Source organism: Hemiscyllium ocellatum, chromosome 17, assembly GCF_020745735.1.
Source record: "Hemiscyllium ocellatum isolate sHemOce1 chromosome 17, sHemOce1.pat.X.cur, whole genome shotgun sequence".
Lineage (NCBI taxonomy): Eukaryota > Metazoa > Chordata > Chondrichthyes > Orectolobiformes > Hemiscylliidae > Hemiscyllium > Hemiscyllium ocellatum.
The window spans coordinates 53,994,201-54,012,682 of NC_083417.1; the positions used below are offsets into that span (position 1 = coordinate 53,994,201).

At 37.7% G+C, this 18,482-nt stretch overlaps 1 protein-coding gene across 3 annotated transcripts in view; it reads left to right on the top strand.

Moving 5' to 3' along the window:
* Positions 1-11,477, top strand: part of edc4 (enhancer of mRNA decapping 4) — a 112,363-nt gene extending 100,886 nt beyond the window's left edge. For all 3 annotated transcript variants that reach the window (XM_060838175.1, XM_060838176.1, XM_060838177.1), the window contains exons 27-29: positions 3,437-3,656; positions 8,595-8,758; positions 10,650-11,477. In XM_060838175.1, the coding sequence (XP_060694158.1) occupies positions 3,437-3,656; positions 8,595-8,758; positions 10,650-10,839 (574 nt within the window). In that variant the 3' untranslated portion in view covers positions 10,840-11,477. The remainder of the gene's footprint in view (positions 1-3,436; positions 3,657-8,594; positions 8,759-10,649) is intronic.
* Positions 11,478-18,482: the final 7,005 nt, after the last annotated feature.

The window sequence follows — 18,482 nt, forward strand, 5'->3', positions numbered from 1 at the left end:
AGTACAATTACAATATTTAAAATACATTCGGATCGGCACATGGATAGGAAAGTTTTACAGGGATGTGGGCCAATTGGAGGCAAATGAGACTAGTTAGGTTTAGGAAACCTGGTTGGCATGAATGAGTTGGGCCAAAGGGTCTAGATCTGTGCTGAATGACTCCATCAGTGTCCAGTTCACAATTCTTCCAAGTTTTGTGTTGTTGGCAAACTTTGAAATTATCCCCTGCACACCAAGTTTTAGATCATTAATATATATCAGGATACCTGAGTGCCAGTTGCATTGTTGACAGGCAGAAGACCTTTGTCATTGACATCTGGTCATCATTTCACAGACAAATCAGCTACTTGTTGGCTCACTTTGATGCACCTCGGTGCCAATTGATCTGCAACGGAATGACTCTTTGGTTGAACAAATAATATTATAAATAGAACTTACAGTAAGTGCTGATAGCTTGCTTTTTAAAAATATGGAAATCTCTTCCATTATCCTTGATTTTTTTAAAAACCATCCTTTTCCCATTTCAGTCCACAATCAAAAATACATTAAAAGGATGTTGGACAGATTTACTTGATTGATAACAGTTACATGAACAGCTTGTGCTGCTTTCTTTAAAGCAAATAAGATTGCAAGAGAATTTATTTATTTCATATATGAATTTGATAGAGTACATAAACTGTTTCCAATGGTGGAAGAGCTAGTAACCAAAGGATATAGATTTAAAGTGGTTAGCAAAGTAAAAAAGTGACGCATGGAAATCTTCTTATAGAGCAAGTTAGTGTGACTTTGAATGCACTGTGTGAAAGTGTAGTGGAAGCAGGTTAAGTATTACCTTTTATAGGGAATCTGAGAAATACTTCAAGGAAACAAATTCAGATGGCTTTGCCTTTGCCTTTGAGTGCAATATAAATATAACTTGCTGAATGCCTGATAATGTTTTAAAAAACTAAAATTAGGCAATATTGTTGACAAGTCAGTTTTGTATCCTGAGGGCAAGTTGGAAAAGGTGTCTCAAAAGGCAGAGTTTTTATCTTGATTAAAGTAATTCACAGAAATTTTTTCAAGTAACGAGATTAGTATCTTTATTCAGGATTTTCTTGATGGTCTGTACTTGTCTCCCAAGACATTCCATAGAATCAACGCTGAGTTTACATTAGTGAACTCCTTTTACTTGGAGGTACAGATCAAATTTTCTGTTCTTGTGCAGAACTGAAAGTTGAGCACTACTCGGGCAACAATTTATGTCACCTGCAAACAGGACAGAAAGACAATTTATGAAGTAGAAGAATGAGAAATATTAACTTAATGGAAATTGTCCAGGTGCTTTTCTCCCCTGTGGAAGCAAATGACACACATAAAACATCTTTGCACCCAGGCATTATTAAACAGAAATGTACTGGCTATGTTTGATAATGACTTAGTAATTACAGCCAAGAATAAGTTTTAAGGTGCTTGGTGTGGAAGTATCACAACAGTGTCACCAAGAGATTTTTTTTTCTTTCATTGAGGCAGGTATGGAAATTGCCGTGTTTTAAATAAGAATTAACAAGGCATGCATTTAACATGTAACAAAAAGGCTTGAAATTACTTATGACTCAAGAAGGAATATACTGGGAGGTTTAGTTTTCTTTACTCCCAATTATAAAAACAAAACTAAAAATATTCATTTAAGAATCACTTTGGGATGTACCAGTGCACTTTTCAGCCAGTGAAGTGCTTTTGAAGTGTAGTTGCTATTGTACTGTAGAAAATGTGCTAGCCAATTTGTGCAGAACAAATTCTTACAAACATAAAAATTGTGATGACCTGATGATGTTTTGGTAATGTTGATTGAGGGACGCATATTGTCCAGGGCTAGGGATAACCTCCCTGCTCTTCTTTTTGAAATGGGCACTTTTACATCCACCTAACAGAGAGCACCTTGTTTGACCTCTCAATTTGAAAGATGATACCACCAACAAGATAGCATTGAAGTTTCAGGCCAGATATTTCTGCTCAAGTCCCTGGATTGGGATTTGAGCCCTCAAAATCTAACATAGAAGAAAGAATGTGACCAGTGGCCATACCTGACATTATTCTATAAATCTTCATGTAAAATATTAAGCAATTTCTGTTTTTGGTTCTAATTTTCAGCCTTTGCCTTTCTTACAATTTGTCATATTTGTAGTGGAGTCAGTTTTCTAAAGTTTCACTAAAACATTAAGTGAAAGTAGTTATTACCATTGGAAATCTTGATTCACAGTGTTATTTTTTTTAGATTACTTACAGTGTGGAAACAGGCCCTTCGGCCCAACAAGTCCACACCGACCCGCCGAAGCGCAACCCACCCATACCCCTACATTTACCCCTTACCACTATGGGCAATTTAGAATGGCCAATTCACCTGACCCGCACATCTTTGGACTGTGGGAGGAAACCGGAACACCCGGAGGAAACCCACGCAGACACGGGGAGAACGTGCAAACTCCACACAGTCAGTCGCCTGAGTCGGGAATTGAACCCGGGTCTCCAGGCGCTGTGAGGCAGCAGTGCTAACCACTGTGCCACCGTGCCGCCCACTGTGTTTATGTATATACTACCTTTGTGCATTATTTACATTATCATTACTTTTCTAAATTTTGTCATGCTTAGACCATTTCTGAAAAATTGATTTTTTCAAATTGAGGAAAAAATATATATCACTTCAAAATTCTAAAATATAATTAGTTCTGCAAGTTACATTTCGCTTACTTTTCTGAGACTACTAGGCGATTTAAGGGAATTTAGTGAAATTATTCTGCAAAGTTTGCTAGCACATTAAACTTGTATAATTTCAGGTCTTATAAAGCAAAAATCTGTGTGTATCTGAGATGGTAAAAGAATTACAATAACCTTACAAAAGTCTTGTTCCACAGATCATAAAATGACCAAAATGTGTAATCCGCTTTCATGCTGTGAACCGAAACAACATTTCCTTGCATCACGATTAATTCCCAATCTACTAATTGGATGGCCTTGAGTAGCTAGCTTGCCTTTTCTCTTCTTGTTATGCAGTCTGTTTTTTTGTTAAGTTAGCTTTTGCAGATTTCTGCCAAGATAAAGGCCCCAAGTGATTTAGCTGAGGTAGAATCATTGCAGGTTCTGTGAATGAATTTAAGGATACATTTGTGATGTGTTAAAACATTAACTTTACTTTCACTGTCATTTTAAGATCAACTGAAAAGTATCAATAATAACAGAGAAGTCTGCATGGGATGTCATAAACTACAAATTGAAATTTGATGTTTTTTGGTAATTTAATGAAATACATTGTGTAGCATGTCAAGTACAAATTAAGTACTTTATGGGGGCGGTGTGCTTATCAAGGGTATGCATTATATTTGTGTTTGAAGAATTATTTGAAAATGTAGAGTTTAATCAATGATAATTCACCAAATTCATGTGTAATATCTTACAGCTTACAGGAATCGATTCTGACTCAAGTGCAGAGAATTGTGAAAGGTGAAGTTAGCCTAGCAATGAAGGAGCAACAGGCTGTTGTTACATCTAGTATCATGCAGGCCATGCGATCAGCTGCAGGGACACCCATTCCAACAACTCATATGGATTTCCAATCCCAGCAGGCCCACATCTTGCAGCTGTTGCAACAGGGGCAACTTAACCAAGCCTTCCAACAGGTATGAATACAAGGTTAATTAAAGTCCAGTGTTAACAAATGGAAGACATTTAGGGGTGAATGAGAGGGCACTTTCTTTCCTCTACCTCTCCCTTCTTGCACCCTGGCTCTCTTCATCCCAAGCTCTCCTCCACACCCCTTACTTCTGGCCTGCATTTGCCCTGCCAAAAAGGACTTAAGGGCAACCTTTTCACGCAGAGGGTGGTGCGTGTATGGGATGAGCTGCCAGAGGAAGTGGTGGAGGCTAATACAATTGCAACACTTAAAAGGCATCTGGATGGGTACATGAATAGGAAAGGTTTAGAGCGAAAAAGGCCAATTGCTGGCACCTGGGGCTAGATTAATTTAGAATATTTGTTGGCATGGATGAATTGGCCTGAAGGGTCTGTTCCTGTGCTATACATCTCTATGACTCTATCCTAGGCCCAAGTCCCTGTGTCCCCGAAACTGCCCTTAGATATGTATGCATGAATTGAAGTGGCGCATAGCATATGTATGCTGGTATTAGCAAATGCAGCCAAATAGTAATGTAAGTACGGAGTAACTCCCGTGTTTATTTAATTAAATATTTATTGCAATTCAAATTTATTATTGATTTTAGCCATGAGACTTTTTTTTTTGCGATTACTCTAGATGATTATATCATGAAATCAGGTCTTACTTATACAAGAAGTCATTTAAGTCACTTCTTTCTATCAGTCTTTACTGTATACTAAATGCATTTGTCCCAATCCATTTTGTCAGTTTACTTGTACCTCAGTAATCTTTGTAAGATTGATTTCTGTAAAAGTTTAGTTCATTGAAAGTTTAGGTGATTCAGAATCTATAATTCTAATTGAGATGAATTTTCTGCTTTTTGATAGTCGTGAGTTTTATGTCAGTATTTTTAGTTTGAAATTATCTTTGGTACTGAAAGATATTGCACAGTTTTAGGCTTTACATCAGTAATCACACATCCTTCCCAGTGGCTGATGTTGGTGATGCCTTTAGTCATAACATCTCCTGAAGTTGTGCAATATCCAGAAACATGAAGCCTACACAACGTTCAGAAAATGTTGTCCAGGATAATTTGTTTGAAGTCCAGAAATGAATAATTGAAAGCCTTCTTTAATGTACTTGTTACATAAATTAACTTGTAGGCTTTCACAGAACTTTAGCATCTAATTTAATAATTTTAAAAAACAATACACCTATTGATACTTCGACTTCAAAATTGAGATAATCTCGCTTTGATGTTGCATCCACATGGATATTGGTAGACCACTGCTTTCTGAAGTGACTATTAGAAAAGATGTATTTGGATCTTGTTAAAAGGAATAGTATCTAGGATTTCCGTTGTTTTGATCTGAATTTGAAGACTGGACTAACCTACATCTTTTTAAAATGAATGGTGATTTACCATTTGATCAGAACGTGTCGCTTGTTGTCTTGCTTATCTCTGCAATGAACCAGTAATATTGCTGCTCTCATGCTTGCTTGCTTTTAAATGCAACCTCAAACAACAATGCAACTCGCTGTGCCTCAAATTGGAATGTCAGACACTGTGAACTTGAGGTTATCCAAAGCCCTGCTGCTCGTGTCCTAACATTTGCCAAGTCTTGATCACCTGTCATCCAGCATTTTCAAACCTATATTGAATTCTGGTTCTGCAAAATTTCCATTCGTATTTTCATGTTTCTTCAAGGCCTCACCAACGCCAATCTCTAGCTCTAAATTATCTTCTGAAATCATTGAATTTCCTACAATTTGGAAAGAGGCCAATTGGCCTATCGAGTCCACACCGGTCCTTCAAAAAGCATCCCACCCAGACCAAGAGCTCACCCTGTCCCCATACCCATGCATTTACTATAGCTTATCCACCTAACTTACACATGCCTGGACACTGCGGGTAACTTTTAGCATAGCCATATCATCTAACTTGCATATCTTTAGACTGTGGGAGGAAACCCACACAGACACTGGGAAAATGTGCAAACTCCACTCAGACAGTTGCTCAAGGTGGAATTGAACTTTGTCCATGGTGCTGTGAGGCAGCAGTGCTAACCACTGTGCCACCGATCTATGATATTCCATTTCTGCCCTGTTATTTTTTTTAGTTGTTGCACCATTGGTGACTGTGCCTTTAGCTGCCAGTTTACATCTCTGGAATTCCATCCTTAGATCTGCTTGCTGCTCAATCTGCTTCTTCTATGGTATTCCTTACTGCATATCTTTTTGACAAAGTCTTTGGTCTGCTGCCACCGTATCCCCGTACGTGAATCTGTGTCAAATTTTGTTAATGCCTCTGTGAAGATTGTTCGTATGTTTTATTATGCTAAATGGACTATGTAAAATCCAGTCACTGTCAATTGTGTTGGTTGTTGCTCTTGGGTTTGTTACACTGGCACTACTGAGGCCCATGTTTCTGTTACCTAAATCCCGTGTTTACAAAGTATTACAGTACAGAAGCATACCATTCAGGCCAGCAGGTTCATGTTGGTGTTTATGCCGGATATGAGTCCTAAGGTCCAAGCATCAATGTAATGTTCTTTTTACATTTTCTTGCATGCACTTATCCAGTTTCACAAAAGATGAATCTGTGCTATTTATCTCAACTACTTCTTACAGTCGTGAGTTCCATCATCTAACCACTCTCCAAGTAAAGACGTTTCTCTCAAATTTCATGATGGATTTATTGGTGGCTCTTGTGATCCCTAATTCTTGTCTTGCCTCTAAGTGCAACCACCTTAGAAACTTGTTTCCTGTGAGGAATGTTATATAATTGATATGTTTTGGATTTTTTTCTCCTATGAAATGTTTTGTTGAGAAGCAGCTAATTTGGAATTGGGGTGCAAATTCATGTGATGAAAAGTGCTCCAAAATAACGGGTCAAATGATAAATTTAAATTGCTTACCTGCATGATGTTTGCAAAGAATTTCATTACTGTGCAACTACCTGTTGGCGGAAGGTTCATTTAAGGCTGAATTATTGTGCCTGTGCATAGACTGTAGATTGCAAAATGAAATGTTAAGCAGGAACTGACCGTCCATTGCAGAGGATGTTACTTTTTATGAAGTGAGCTTTCTCTTCGGGCCTAAATTTAATGACTAAGTCTTACTGAAGTTATGGATTCTATATTGCTATCAGTATGAGTTGTTACACTTTATTGACCAAGTCCTATGTAGTTAAGTCTGCTTTTCTTTAGTAGTTAATTCAAAACCATTTTTGCAAATTAGTAGAGCAATATTCAGATGCTAATTGTATGGTTAAAGTGCAAAATTGACTTTAATTTGATTTATTGTTGTCGCGTGTACCTGAGTACAGTGAAAAGTTTTGTGAGAGTACAGGCAGATCATAGGAAACAAGATCATATCGATCATAGGGTGCTTAGACAGAGCAAGGCATACAAGGTTACACCTACACATAAAAGCAGGGAAGAAGTTGTTCTTGAACCTGTTGGTGCATGTGTTCAAGTTTATGTATTTTCTGCCTGGTGAAAGAGAGTATTACTGAGATGGGAGGAGGTCATTGATGATGTTGGTAGCCTTTCTGTGGCAACGAGAAGTGTAAATGGAGTCATAAAGATGTACAGCACAGAAACAAACCCTTCGGTACAACTTGTCCATGCTGACCAGATATCCTAAATTAATCTAGTTCCCATTTGCCAGCACTTGGCAAATATCCCTCTAAACCAATCCTATACCCATCCAGATGCTTTTTAAATGATGTAATTATACCAGCCTCCACCACTTCCTCTGGCAGTTAATTTCATACACGTACCACCCTCTGCCCCTTAGGTCCCTTTTAAATTTTTCTCCTCTCACCCTAAACCTATGCTCTCTAGTTCTGGTCTCCCCCACCCCAGGGAAAAGACCTTGTCTATTTATTCTATCCACACCCTCTGTATGGTCACACCTCGGCCTCCAACGCTCCAGGGGAAACAGCCTCAGCCGATTCAGCCTGTCCCTATAACTTAGACCCTTCAACCCCAGCAACATCCTTGTAAATCTTTTCTGAATTCCTTCAAGTTTCACAACAACCAGGGAAACAGTATTACACACAGTATTCCAAACGTGGCCTAACTAATCTCGTCCAGCCGCAATATGACCTCCTAACTCTTATATTCAATGCTCTGACATGGACAGGGGGTTGGCTTCTGGGTTAGTCTGGGCTGCGTACACAACTTTCTGTAGTTTCTTACAATCTTGGGCAGAGCAGTTACTGTGCTGCTGTGAAAACAACCAGATTAAGTTGGTCATTGTGTTCTGTTGAATTTGCCTATTTTTAATTTTCCTGACAAAATGCAAATTGCTATCTTGGTTTTTCTTTGTGAGGGAAGGAAGGTTTGCCTTGCGTTTCTTCTGAAGCTGCTTTAGTAATTGTTCCATGGGTCAAAGAAACAATGCAAGTAAAATCAGCCATATAATTCGGGCAAGAAAACGTATACATTTCAAATGTAAAATATACCTGTTCAAGGGAGTGATTGCTTTATGGATTCTCTGGATCTTCTCAACACAACGCAGAGGCACACAAACAATTTTAATACATTTTTCAATTTCTGAAGAGCTGAATTTGCCAAATCATTTTTGTTGTGACATTTTCAAAATATTTTTACTGTAGATATCCTATTAGGACTTCTAAAATAGGTTCAGAAATGTAAAGATTGTTGAGTATTCTAGTACTTTTCTTTCCTGAAAGGTATTCTAGTTCTTGTCTGCAAATGGTTTAGTGTTATTGTTATGTAGTTGATCGCACATCCCAAAAGAATTCCAATAATGAGTTTTCTAGAATCTCCATTCATTTAATTTGTAACAATAACTGAGTAAAATTATTGATTGATCTTATAGTCCTCATTATTGAATAACTGCCATAAGCTAATAGTAACAGAGTATTGGTTTGAACACTTGTTTATGCAGTTTGTAATAGGCTGAGCTTAATTAGTTATTTTCTATCAATCAGGCTTTGACTGCAGCAGATCTCAATCTGGTGCTTTATGTCTGTGAAACTGTGGATTCTCAACTTGTCTTTGGCCAGCATCCTTGTCCCCTGACCCAGCCGGTTTTGCTTTCACTTATTCAACAACTTTCCACCGATCTCAATTCACGCACAGAACTAAAACTGAGGTAAGTTGCACCTGAAAATTTAAAGTGTGTCAATGACAGGAAAAGAAAGAATGGTTGGCATTTCTGAAACAGGGTACAATGATTATGGTATTAAACTTATAATCCAGAAGACAAATCTAATGATCTAGTGTTCAAATGCTACCACAGCAGCTGTGGAATTTAAATTCAGGTGATTAAATAAAATCTGGAATGAAAATCTAATATTGATCATTGTGATCAAGAAACTATCTTTTGTTGTTTTCAAAAGAAAAACTGGTTGTATTGGTGGAAGGATCGAGAACCGGAGGTCGCAGATTTAGTGTAATCGGCAAAGGAAACACATTTTTTACATTTTCATTGCAAGTGACAGGACAAATTGAGAGAAAGCAGGCAATGAACTGGTATTCTGGGCTTCATAAATAGAAGCATTACTTCATTACTGTTGTATTTTATCTTAATAAACTGAATAAAACATTGGTTTGGCCTCAACTGAAGAATTGTCTAGTTTTAGGCACTGATCTTTAGGAAGGATGTAAAGTAATATGAGTGTGTCCAGCGGTTAACTGAGTGATTCCAGGGATGAAGAATTTCAGTCTTGTGAATAGATTGGAAAAGGCATGACTGTTATTTTTAAATAGAAGGTTGAGATGAGGCTTCATTTTACTGCGTTCTTTCTCCATTTTTTCTGCCTGTTTCACTTATTTGTGCGCACGCACACACCTGATTTCTTGCTCTTTCAAATTGCAAACTTAATTTTGTCTATGTCCTTCATACCAAAATGACTTGCTTGCATCTTGATGACCAATTCCACTAACTTTTCAATGTCCTTTAGAAGTTCTACACTGTCCTCCTCAAGTCTTACAATACTTTCTTATCCACAAATATATGTGATCCAAATACCAATCCTGTAAAGTTTCACTACCAAACTTCATCCAGTCTGAGAAAAAACAACCATTCCCCAAAACTCAGTCATTTTTGTATCTGTTTTGTTACAGTCCTTTTATTTCATTAGCTCTACCATTCACACAAGTCTGTCTTGTGGCACTTTATCAAACATCTCGTGTATACACGTCAATCCTCAGTGTTGTCTCATCAAAAAACTAAAACAAATTAATTAAACAGTGTTAATGCTGCTGGCATCACCTGAGTCTGAAGAAATTTGCAATTGATTAAAATTCTCACTTTTCCAGTGTTATTAGGAGATATTATAACGAGATTATAACATTTGCAATTCTGCAGTACTTGTGACATCATGCCTGAATCTGCGAAGATTGGAAAATGATGACCAGTGCATCTGCAATTGCCATTCTTGCCTCCCTTAGTATCTTGCATGTATCTCATCTCATGTGCATATCCTGTGATTTGTTTTCAAAGTGGGATCCTTCTTCAATGTGTTTCAATAAGAAGCACTACCTATCATAGTAACCTCCTTCAAGACAGGAATGCATAGTGTAAGCATTGAGTAAAATGCTGCATAGTCAGGGGTGTGATCATTCAGATAAGATATCAAACTAAGGAACTATCCATCTTCAGGTGGATATAAAAATTCTCAGGACAGTATTTTAATAAGCACAAAGAGTTCCTGTAGTATTGCCTAACATTTTCCCTCCTGCAATGTTATGGAAAACACACTGTCTAGTTACCAGTTCATTCACTATTTATGGGACCTTGATATGTACAAGGTTCTTGCCTTTTTTTATACAAGTGACTGGAAAGGTAAATTAGTTGGTTATGAAGTATTTTATGGCTAGACTGAGGATGTGAAAGACTGTGCAGGTTTCTTCTAGCTTACTTTCAATTGCTGATTGTTGAACATTTATAGCATTTTCTGTTTGAAAAATATTGGAAACACAATATTATGCCTTTTCATGTATGTTAACTATAGAGTAACTAATCTCCAATTTAATTTCAGTTACCTGGAAGATGCAGTAATGAATCTAGATCACACAGACCCAGTTGCTAGGGATCACATGGGTTCTGTATTGAATCAAGTCAGACAGAAACTGTACCAGTTCAACCAGGCAGAACCTCACAGTAATTTGAGCAAAAGGGCTCGGAGACTTATGATGATGCTTCAAGGACTAGTGACTCCGCTGAGTTAAACTGTACACTGTGGCCATTCCATGATCTGTAAGGATTGTGCTATGATTATACAATTCGCATAGCTGTATCTTCCTAATTAATCTTTTTTAAAAAAATCAAACTCTAGGGCTTGTTCGTCCTCATCTGTGGTAAGAAAATGATTTGGAGTTACAAGTTAGAACAGTAACTTGATGTACAAGCTGCTTCATATGTTTTTTCAACTTCCTTCTAATCTGGTTAGCCTAAGTATCTACTTGTATGTTCCTCAGGTTAAAAGTACCTATTTAAATATATATTAAAAAAAAAGTCCTCTCCCATGGTTACATTTGTGAAGCAGCTGAAGCTAAGTAACCAACACAATACTACAAATTTAAACTTGCATGTTAGCAAAAATGTATCAAACAATACCCATAAACTCCATTTGAAGAGTAGGTTCATTCTTCCTGTCCCTGTTAAATTCCTTGAAGCACTAAACAATTTCTCATTTGAAAATTCTGACCTCAAAGCTGTGAAGTTGAATACAGCTCTAAGAAGTTGAGTGAACATCCAAAAATATATTTTCAGAATATTTCAAATTAGTGTTGGACTGTTACTTGAAGTTTCTATCATGTTTGTTTGAGGAAAAAAAAAGAAAAAAATCAACAGCAACAAGTTTGTTTATTGCATAATGTTTTCATTCATTTACAATTTTGTTGTATTTTACATTTTTGCTTCCTTTTTATCTTTAATATGGAAACTCCTTGTTTTGGATAATGTTTCAAAACTGTTCAATAAAATCTTTGGAAATTGTCTGGATTGGTTTTTCCTTAAATCATTAGCACTAATTTACATTTATTTTTAACCAATCCAATCAACAGGTAAACTGCCTTGTATATGATACTTTTATAACTTTTTTGTTTTTATGATGGTTTGAAAGTTTCAGAAAACTTCTGTAATCTTAATTTTAGAATTGTAATGTTTAAAATAAATGCCATATTTCAAACAAAATTTGTGGATATATGTTAAAAATTTTCCAAAGGTGGTGTGAAAATTGGCATAATGGTTATTTAAACTGTGCATTTAATTGAATTGCTTCGGTAAATTTTGCCATTTGCACATCATTGTATTACCTTCAAACCCTTGTGTCCTGAATAGCTCACTCTGTTCATTTTTTCAGTTCCTAAGAATACAAAAAACTGAACAAATACAATCTGCAATTTCTAACCTGATCTTTTATATTAGTGGTTAAAAGACATGAAACTGCAGTTGCCAAGTGAGAACTTTCTTTTATCTTTGGTTGCTGCAAAATAAGCTCTATGAAGATAATTTGCTAAATACTTAAACTTCTGCCAGTAAGATATTGAAAGCTTTGAAGGTGGTTCACCTTCTGCAAAATTCATTCGTTTAATTATTCCCAATGAATGTTCTGCTGTTAATTTCTACATGCCCACAAAACTCTGTTTTGTAGCTAAAGTCTGAAATTGTTGGGAGTTGATTCAAAAGAAAACTGTGAATCCTGTATTCAGGATAGAGGTATTGCCACAATTTTGATGTCCCAGCGTCCAGACACAGATTCAAAACCACCATTGCAGCTGGTTGAATTTAAATTTAATTAAAGATATCATTAAACTACCCTTTGACTATTATTAAACATACCATCTGGTTCATGAATGTCCTTTATGAAAGGAAATCCTCCATGTAATCCCAGATCCTTAGTAAGGGGGGCCAATGACGTACTGGCAATTGAACTGTTAATTCAGAGACGCAGGTAATGTGCCGGGGACCTGGATTCAAAGCCTGCTATGGCAGATGATGGAATTTGATTTCAATAACTTGGAATTAAGAGTCTAACGATGACAGTGTAACCATTGTGGATTGTCAGGAAAACCCATCTAGTTCATGAATACCATTTAGGGAAGGAAACTGCCAGCCTTACTTGGTCTGGCCAACATGCAACTCCAGAACCAAAGTAATGTGGTTGACTCCTAACTGCCCTCTGGGATGGGCAATAAATGCTACCTAGCCTGTGATGCCTTCATCAAGTGAATGAATATCAAAAAGGTAATGTGGTTGACTGTCAACTACTTGCTGAAATTACGCACCAAGCCATTCAGTTCAAGGGCAATTAGGAGTAAGCAACAAATGCTGACCTTGCCTGTGTTGCACTCAGCCCATAAAAGAATCCTACTATCGTAAATTTTTCATACAAATGTGAAGAGATTACATTGCTGCTTTGGATATTTTAATGATTTTCTGAAATAACAATAAGAATTATTCAGTGGTACAAACAAATTGGCACTCAGTTGAGTACTAGAATCTGAGGGTGATACAGAACGTACAATGGGCTCCAACTTACCTCCAGTTTTTGTACATTATTTAAAGAACCAAAAAGAGAGTAAAGGCTTTTTGTTTCTTTTACAGAATTTAGACAAAGAATTTGGCTCATTGTAAGACACTTCTAAAGTAAGAAAAGATGCAAAGCTTTGGATAGGTAATTCAAAGCTTGACATTTGAAAGCCAGCAGATTGTGGAAGGAATGAAAAACGCTGTGAATCTTTACTCAACAACAAACAATGTGATTTAGTTCTTTCTAGGAGGATAATGGAGGAATGATCAAAAAGAATTGAAGGGCTGTCCACAGAGATTTTCTACAGTATTTCATTTTCCAAATTTGCATATTTTGCTGATGTGATCAAAAGAAATGGTAGTGTGGATGCCATTTGGGAACTAATACCAGATGGTGTTCTGTAGCAGACTGGCCATCACAAAGAATGCTAGAATGTAGCTACTTGCTCTAAGCACTTTTATGACTTGACCAATGGTGGTCCTGTGTGAACTCCATATTCACACATCATATTCATATATTTCAAGATTGTGATTTTTTTTCCTGTTCTGGATATAAAAGAATATGATTAAAAATACTGCCGTAACTTACAATAGAAATTGATTTTGTGCTATTACCCCATGCTTTTTGAGCAAGACTGGTGAAAAACAGAGCTGATTTAATGCTGCTGTGTGATAGTGGTATCAAACATCCGGCATGCCAAGTTACCTATCAATTTAGGTTTTATGTTTAATCTTACCATATTTTCTCAATGGGACCTCTAAATTACGAAGAGCACGTGCTTCAAAGATCTGTTGAGTATTTGCTAATAAATCATAGTAATATTTCAGTTTATTTCGCAAATTTTGAACTCAATCAGAAGGGATTCCAGCTTTAATTTTGCACAGTTGTGTGCACTGAGCAGAAACTGATTTGAATGCTGGAAAACCTTTATTCACAAAACGTGTAGCAATATGCAGAGTTTTCTTCATATCTGAGAATGTTATGAAACTTCTTCCAAACCTCTTCGGTGTTTCCACGCAAGTAACTATAGCAGCCTCATAGAGTTGTATTTACATACGAGATTTAAGGGACTGTTTAAAGCATGCTGCCAGTACTACAGCACTTGCACTGCTAGCTCATTAGTAGATACAGTGAAATATAAGAACTGTATTGAATCATTGGGAAAATAAATAGGTTGATTATGCAAATAGTGAAGGTTTAAAGTCAGTGATGAGGTGTGCATTTTTTTAGTTGGTATTGGAAAGATAAATTATTGCAAGTTACTTTCCAAGGAGAAGGTTGTTAAAATATTAAGTTCATTTGCCAAGATGGAAACTAAGGCAATTTGAAGAAATTACTCAAACTCTACTATAAGAAATGAGACTAAGGTAAATGACACTAGTGTAAAGCCAGCACAGCCATGAGGAACTGATTGATCATACTATTGCAGCAGGGAGACAATGGGTAGTTGGGGTTACTTCTGTGAAATTTTAAATAGCATCCAGTTGAATGGTATGGCTGACATGGTAAACTAATGGAACAGACGTTGGAATGGTTTATATTCATTAGGAAGTGTTAATTGGATCACTATCCAATATTGATAATTAGTGGATATATGACCTCTAATGGTTTGTGTAGTAGTCAACTTATGAGGCAAATACTTTCATTAAAATAAATGATGATGTGTTTCCCATGATAAATGTATTTTGATGATAACAACACAACTCGTTTAAAGCAAGTACTTCCTGAATTAATCTTTACTGAAGATGCACAATACTTCCTCAACTATTTATTGTAACTAAAATCTGAGAATGATACCATTTGGTCCATCTGGCTCTTTGGTGATCCAAATAACCTCACTCTTCTGCTCTTTCACCATCACTCTAATTTCAAATTACAACTCACTGCCTTCCGAAGATTGTCCCTTTCTTTTTGCCAAATCACCTTAAATCTATGACCTCTGGTTACTTATCCTTACAACACCAGTAACAGCTTCTTGTTGATTAACCTATAAAAACCATTTGTGATTTTAAACATTATCAAATCTCTTAATATGCACTTGTCTAAGAGCAATTCCAGCATTTTCAATCTCGCTGTGAAACATTATTGCATATGTCCTTTCACTCTAGTAGACAATCATTTGCCACTACTATCTACTTAGCCACTTATCTCTTTTTGAACCCTTTGCTATAAATCTTATGTGAGACTTAAGACACATTTTGAAACTCCAAATGCTGAACATCAACTGCAACTGCAGCACCCACATTGCCTCTCCCCTTCACTTAATTAGAACAAAAATATTTCATATACTCACTACAAAAAAAAATTACTTTGCATGCATGCTGAATTTCTTAGGGTATGGAATTAACCTTCAATTTGCAGATTGTTCCCGTATTGGCATCTGGGTAAAGAAATGGCAGGTTATAATTTTTTTAGGTAGATCAGAAGACTGAAAAGTCTATCAATGTTTCTCCTAATGCTGAGATCCAAAACTGCAGATTTTCTCCCCTTTTCCAAGAAAGATTCATGTCCTCTTTACCCCCTACCCTTTCTTCCTCTCTCCTTCCGATCCCCCCGCCAATTTCTGGAGACAGTAAAGATTCGGAAAACACTTTAATTCTTTTGGGTAATGAGATGTTATACCCTGAAGTGGACATAAACGGATCCATGTCACTACTTCAAAACGGAACAGTGGAACTACTTATTGGTTACAACCAAAAATAATATTTGCATCATACAAGTGCCAAGAAATCATCTCTAACAGAAAAAAATCCAGTTAGCTCTCTGTGACATTTAATGCCATTGCCATAATTGAATGCCTCACTATCAACATCCTGAGAGTTGCTATTAACCAGAAACTGAACTGTATCACAATATAAATATTATGATTACAGGAGCAGGCAACGCCTTGAAATTTTGTGACAAACACTTCACGTCATGGCTTCTCGAAGCCTGACCACCATCTAAAAGGCACAAGTCAGTAATGTGATGGAATGGGCGTAGATCCAATAAGATTCAAAAAGCTTGACATCATGCAGGATAAAGCAGCCAGCTTGATATCTTATCAAAGATCTTTAATATTTACTGACTTTACTGTTGACATGCAGTGTAACGTTTACCACTTACAAGATGCACTGCATTAAGTAACCACATTTTCCAAACCTACAACCTCTAGCACCTAGAAGGACAAATGCAGGGGAGCACTACTTGCAAGTTCTTAATGCCATTTTTTCAAAGGCATTAGGGAATGGGTAATGAATACTGACCTAGGCAGCGATTGCCCACATGCCAGAACTTGGTGACTTTACTGTCTGTCCCATCTCGCTTACTGCATGCAGCCATAGGGAATGGCTACCAGACAAAAGAATCCAAGGGAGATTTAGGAAATGCTGACTGGAGATGTAAATAAAGTTATCAACAGCCAGTTTGCAGTCAATTTGAACGGCCTGAACTTTCGTGGGGAGGTGGTTGGTGAGATGTAGCTAAACAGGCACCAGGACTGTACCAGCCTATGCTCCTCACTGGGTCTGTCCTCAGGAGGATCAGTTACTTGGAGAGCTCCCTGCCACTTACCCCTGCCCGCGTTCGTAGGCAGAATTTAATGGTGAAATTAAGTCCAAAGCAACTCAAAGACAACAGTAATAAAGCAATGGATTAATTATCACTATTGATCACTGTTGCCAACAGTGACCTCTCAATCCCTAAGAAAGCAGAGAGCAGCAGCAACTGCTTTCACAGACCAGTCCCTCGGCTCACTTTCAGGGACCAGCTCGTTCAAAGCGTTGCCACAAAGTTGAAAGTTCAGCCCAGGGATAAACCGTGAGCCAGGGCGGATTTCACAACGGCAGCCAAACGACATCACTGGGAAATGAGTTTTTAATCCGCCGGCCGGGCGGTTATTACGTGAAAGGTCCCACCCCTGGAGAGCTCTGTGCAGAACCTGCTGGCAGGAGGCGTGGTTCTGGGCTCATCCCTCCTTCCAATCCCAGCTCCTGGAAGCTTTCAGGGGATTATTTTTAAATTATTTAACGTGGCATTTGGCTTCCAGCGAGTTAGCACCAAAAAGATAAATCTGCTGCTGCTGCTGCCGCTGCTGCCATGGACACTCGCCTCGGATCGGTTTCTGTTTTGTTGTCGCTAGTTCTTTTGCTGGGTAAGTGAAGGAGGTCCCAGAGTTCACTTTGAAGGTGTAACTGTATGAAAGAAGTTATTAAATCCTCACTGGAATTCTGAAAGGCACCAGTAGGAAAACTGTTACGCATTGAACTGAAAGAGATGTTTAGTCGGAGAGTTGATTTAAAGGAGAGAAAGGTGAAGATAATGTGTTTCCGGACTGAATCCGGCGACATGTCCTTATTCAGGTCAGATATGCTGATGTCAAGATTGAGTTCTCCGTGAACGCTGCTTTTTCTGCACAGATGCTGCTAGACTTGCAGAGTGTTTCCAGCAATTTCTGTTCTTGTTTTGATTTCCAGCATTTGTAGTTCTTTTCCTTTGTCATGTTAAACCTAGTTGGAAGTTTTGCTCGTTTGAGTTGCCCGAGAAACTAACGGGGTCTCGTCAGCCACTTCCTGAGACGGTATCAGGGTCCGCTCCCTCCTTGAATATTCCGGACAGATTTCTGTTAGATTGTTACTGCGGCAGAAACGTTCCCTCTGCTTAAACAATGGTATAGATTTGTATAGTGATACAATCGATGGTTAAGCCAAGCTCGTCGAAAGTGCTTAAAACCTTTGGAGGTGCCAGGCGAACAAAGCCCCCACAGATCGAAAGACTAACTTCATTATAAAACACAGCTGGAGCTCTGAAACATGTCTATCACAAAACAAAAAAAAACTTGTTCTCTTTACTGGCCAAGACAGAAGAGAGTGAAACCGAAAGCATTTTTGATTTACTTGTTACTCTGATTAAATCTGAAACTTTGAGCAAATGCTTTGAGTAAGCGGCCTATTTCCTCCCTCCCCTATACAGAAAGCGGTAAACCTTAACTGAGGGCTCCAAATCACAGGCTAATTTATGTGCAGTGAGAATTTGCAAATAATTTTGCTAGATAATTGGCTTGCTCCACAAATATGCACTAAACAGGCTGTGATGTACACGATATTGATCTATTGGTTGCCACATACTGTTGGTGCCAATTTAGTCACATACAGTATTTACTGAGCAATGCTAGGGATCTCTCCATGGTGCTGAAAACCTCATGGATTGACACTTGGCCCGACTAAACGCTGTGGAGTGCAGTTGCGATGACATTAGTAGTTTAGGACTCAATCCATGCAACTGTATGAATTCGGTAAATCAGTATGCCCCAGTTCCAACACTCTATCTGGTTTCAGCATCGAAATCTTGTTCAGCAGC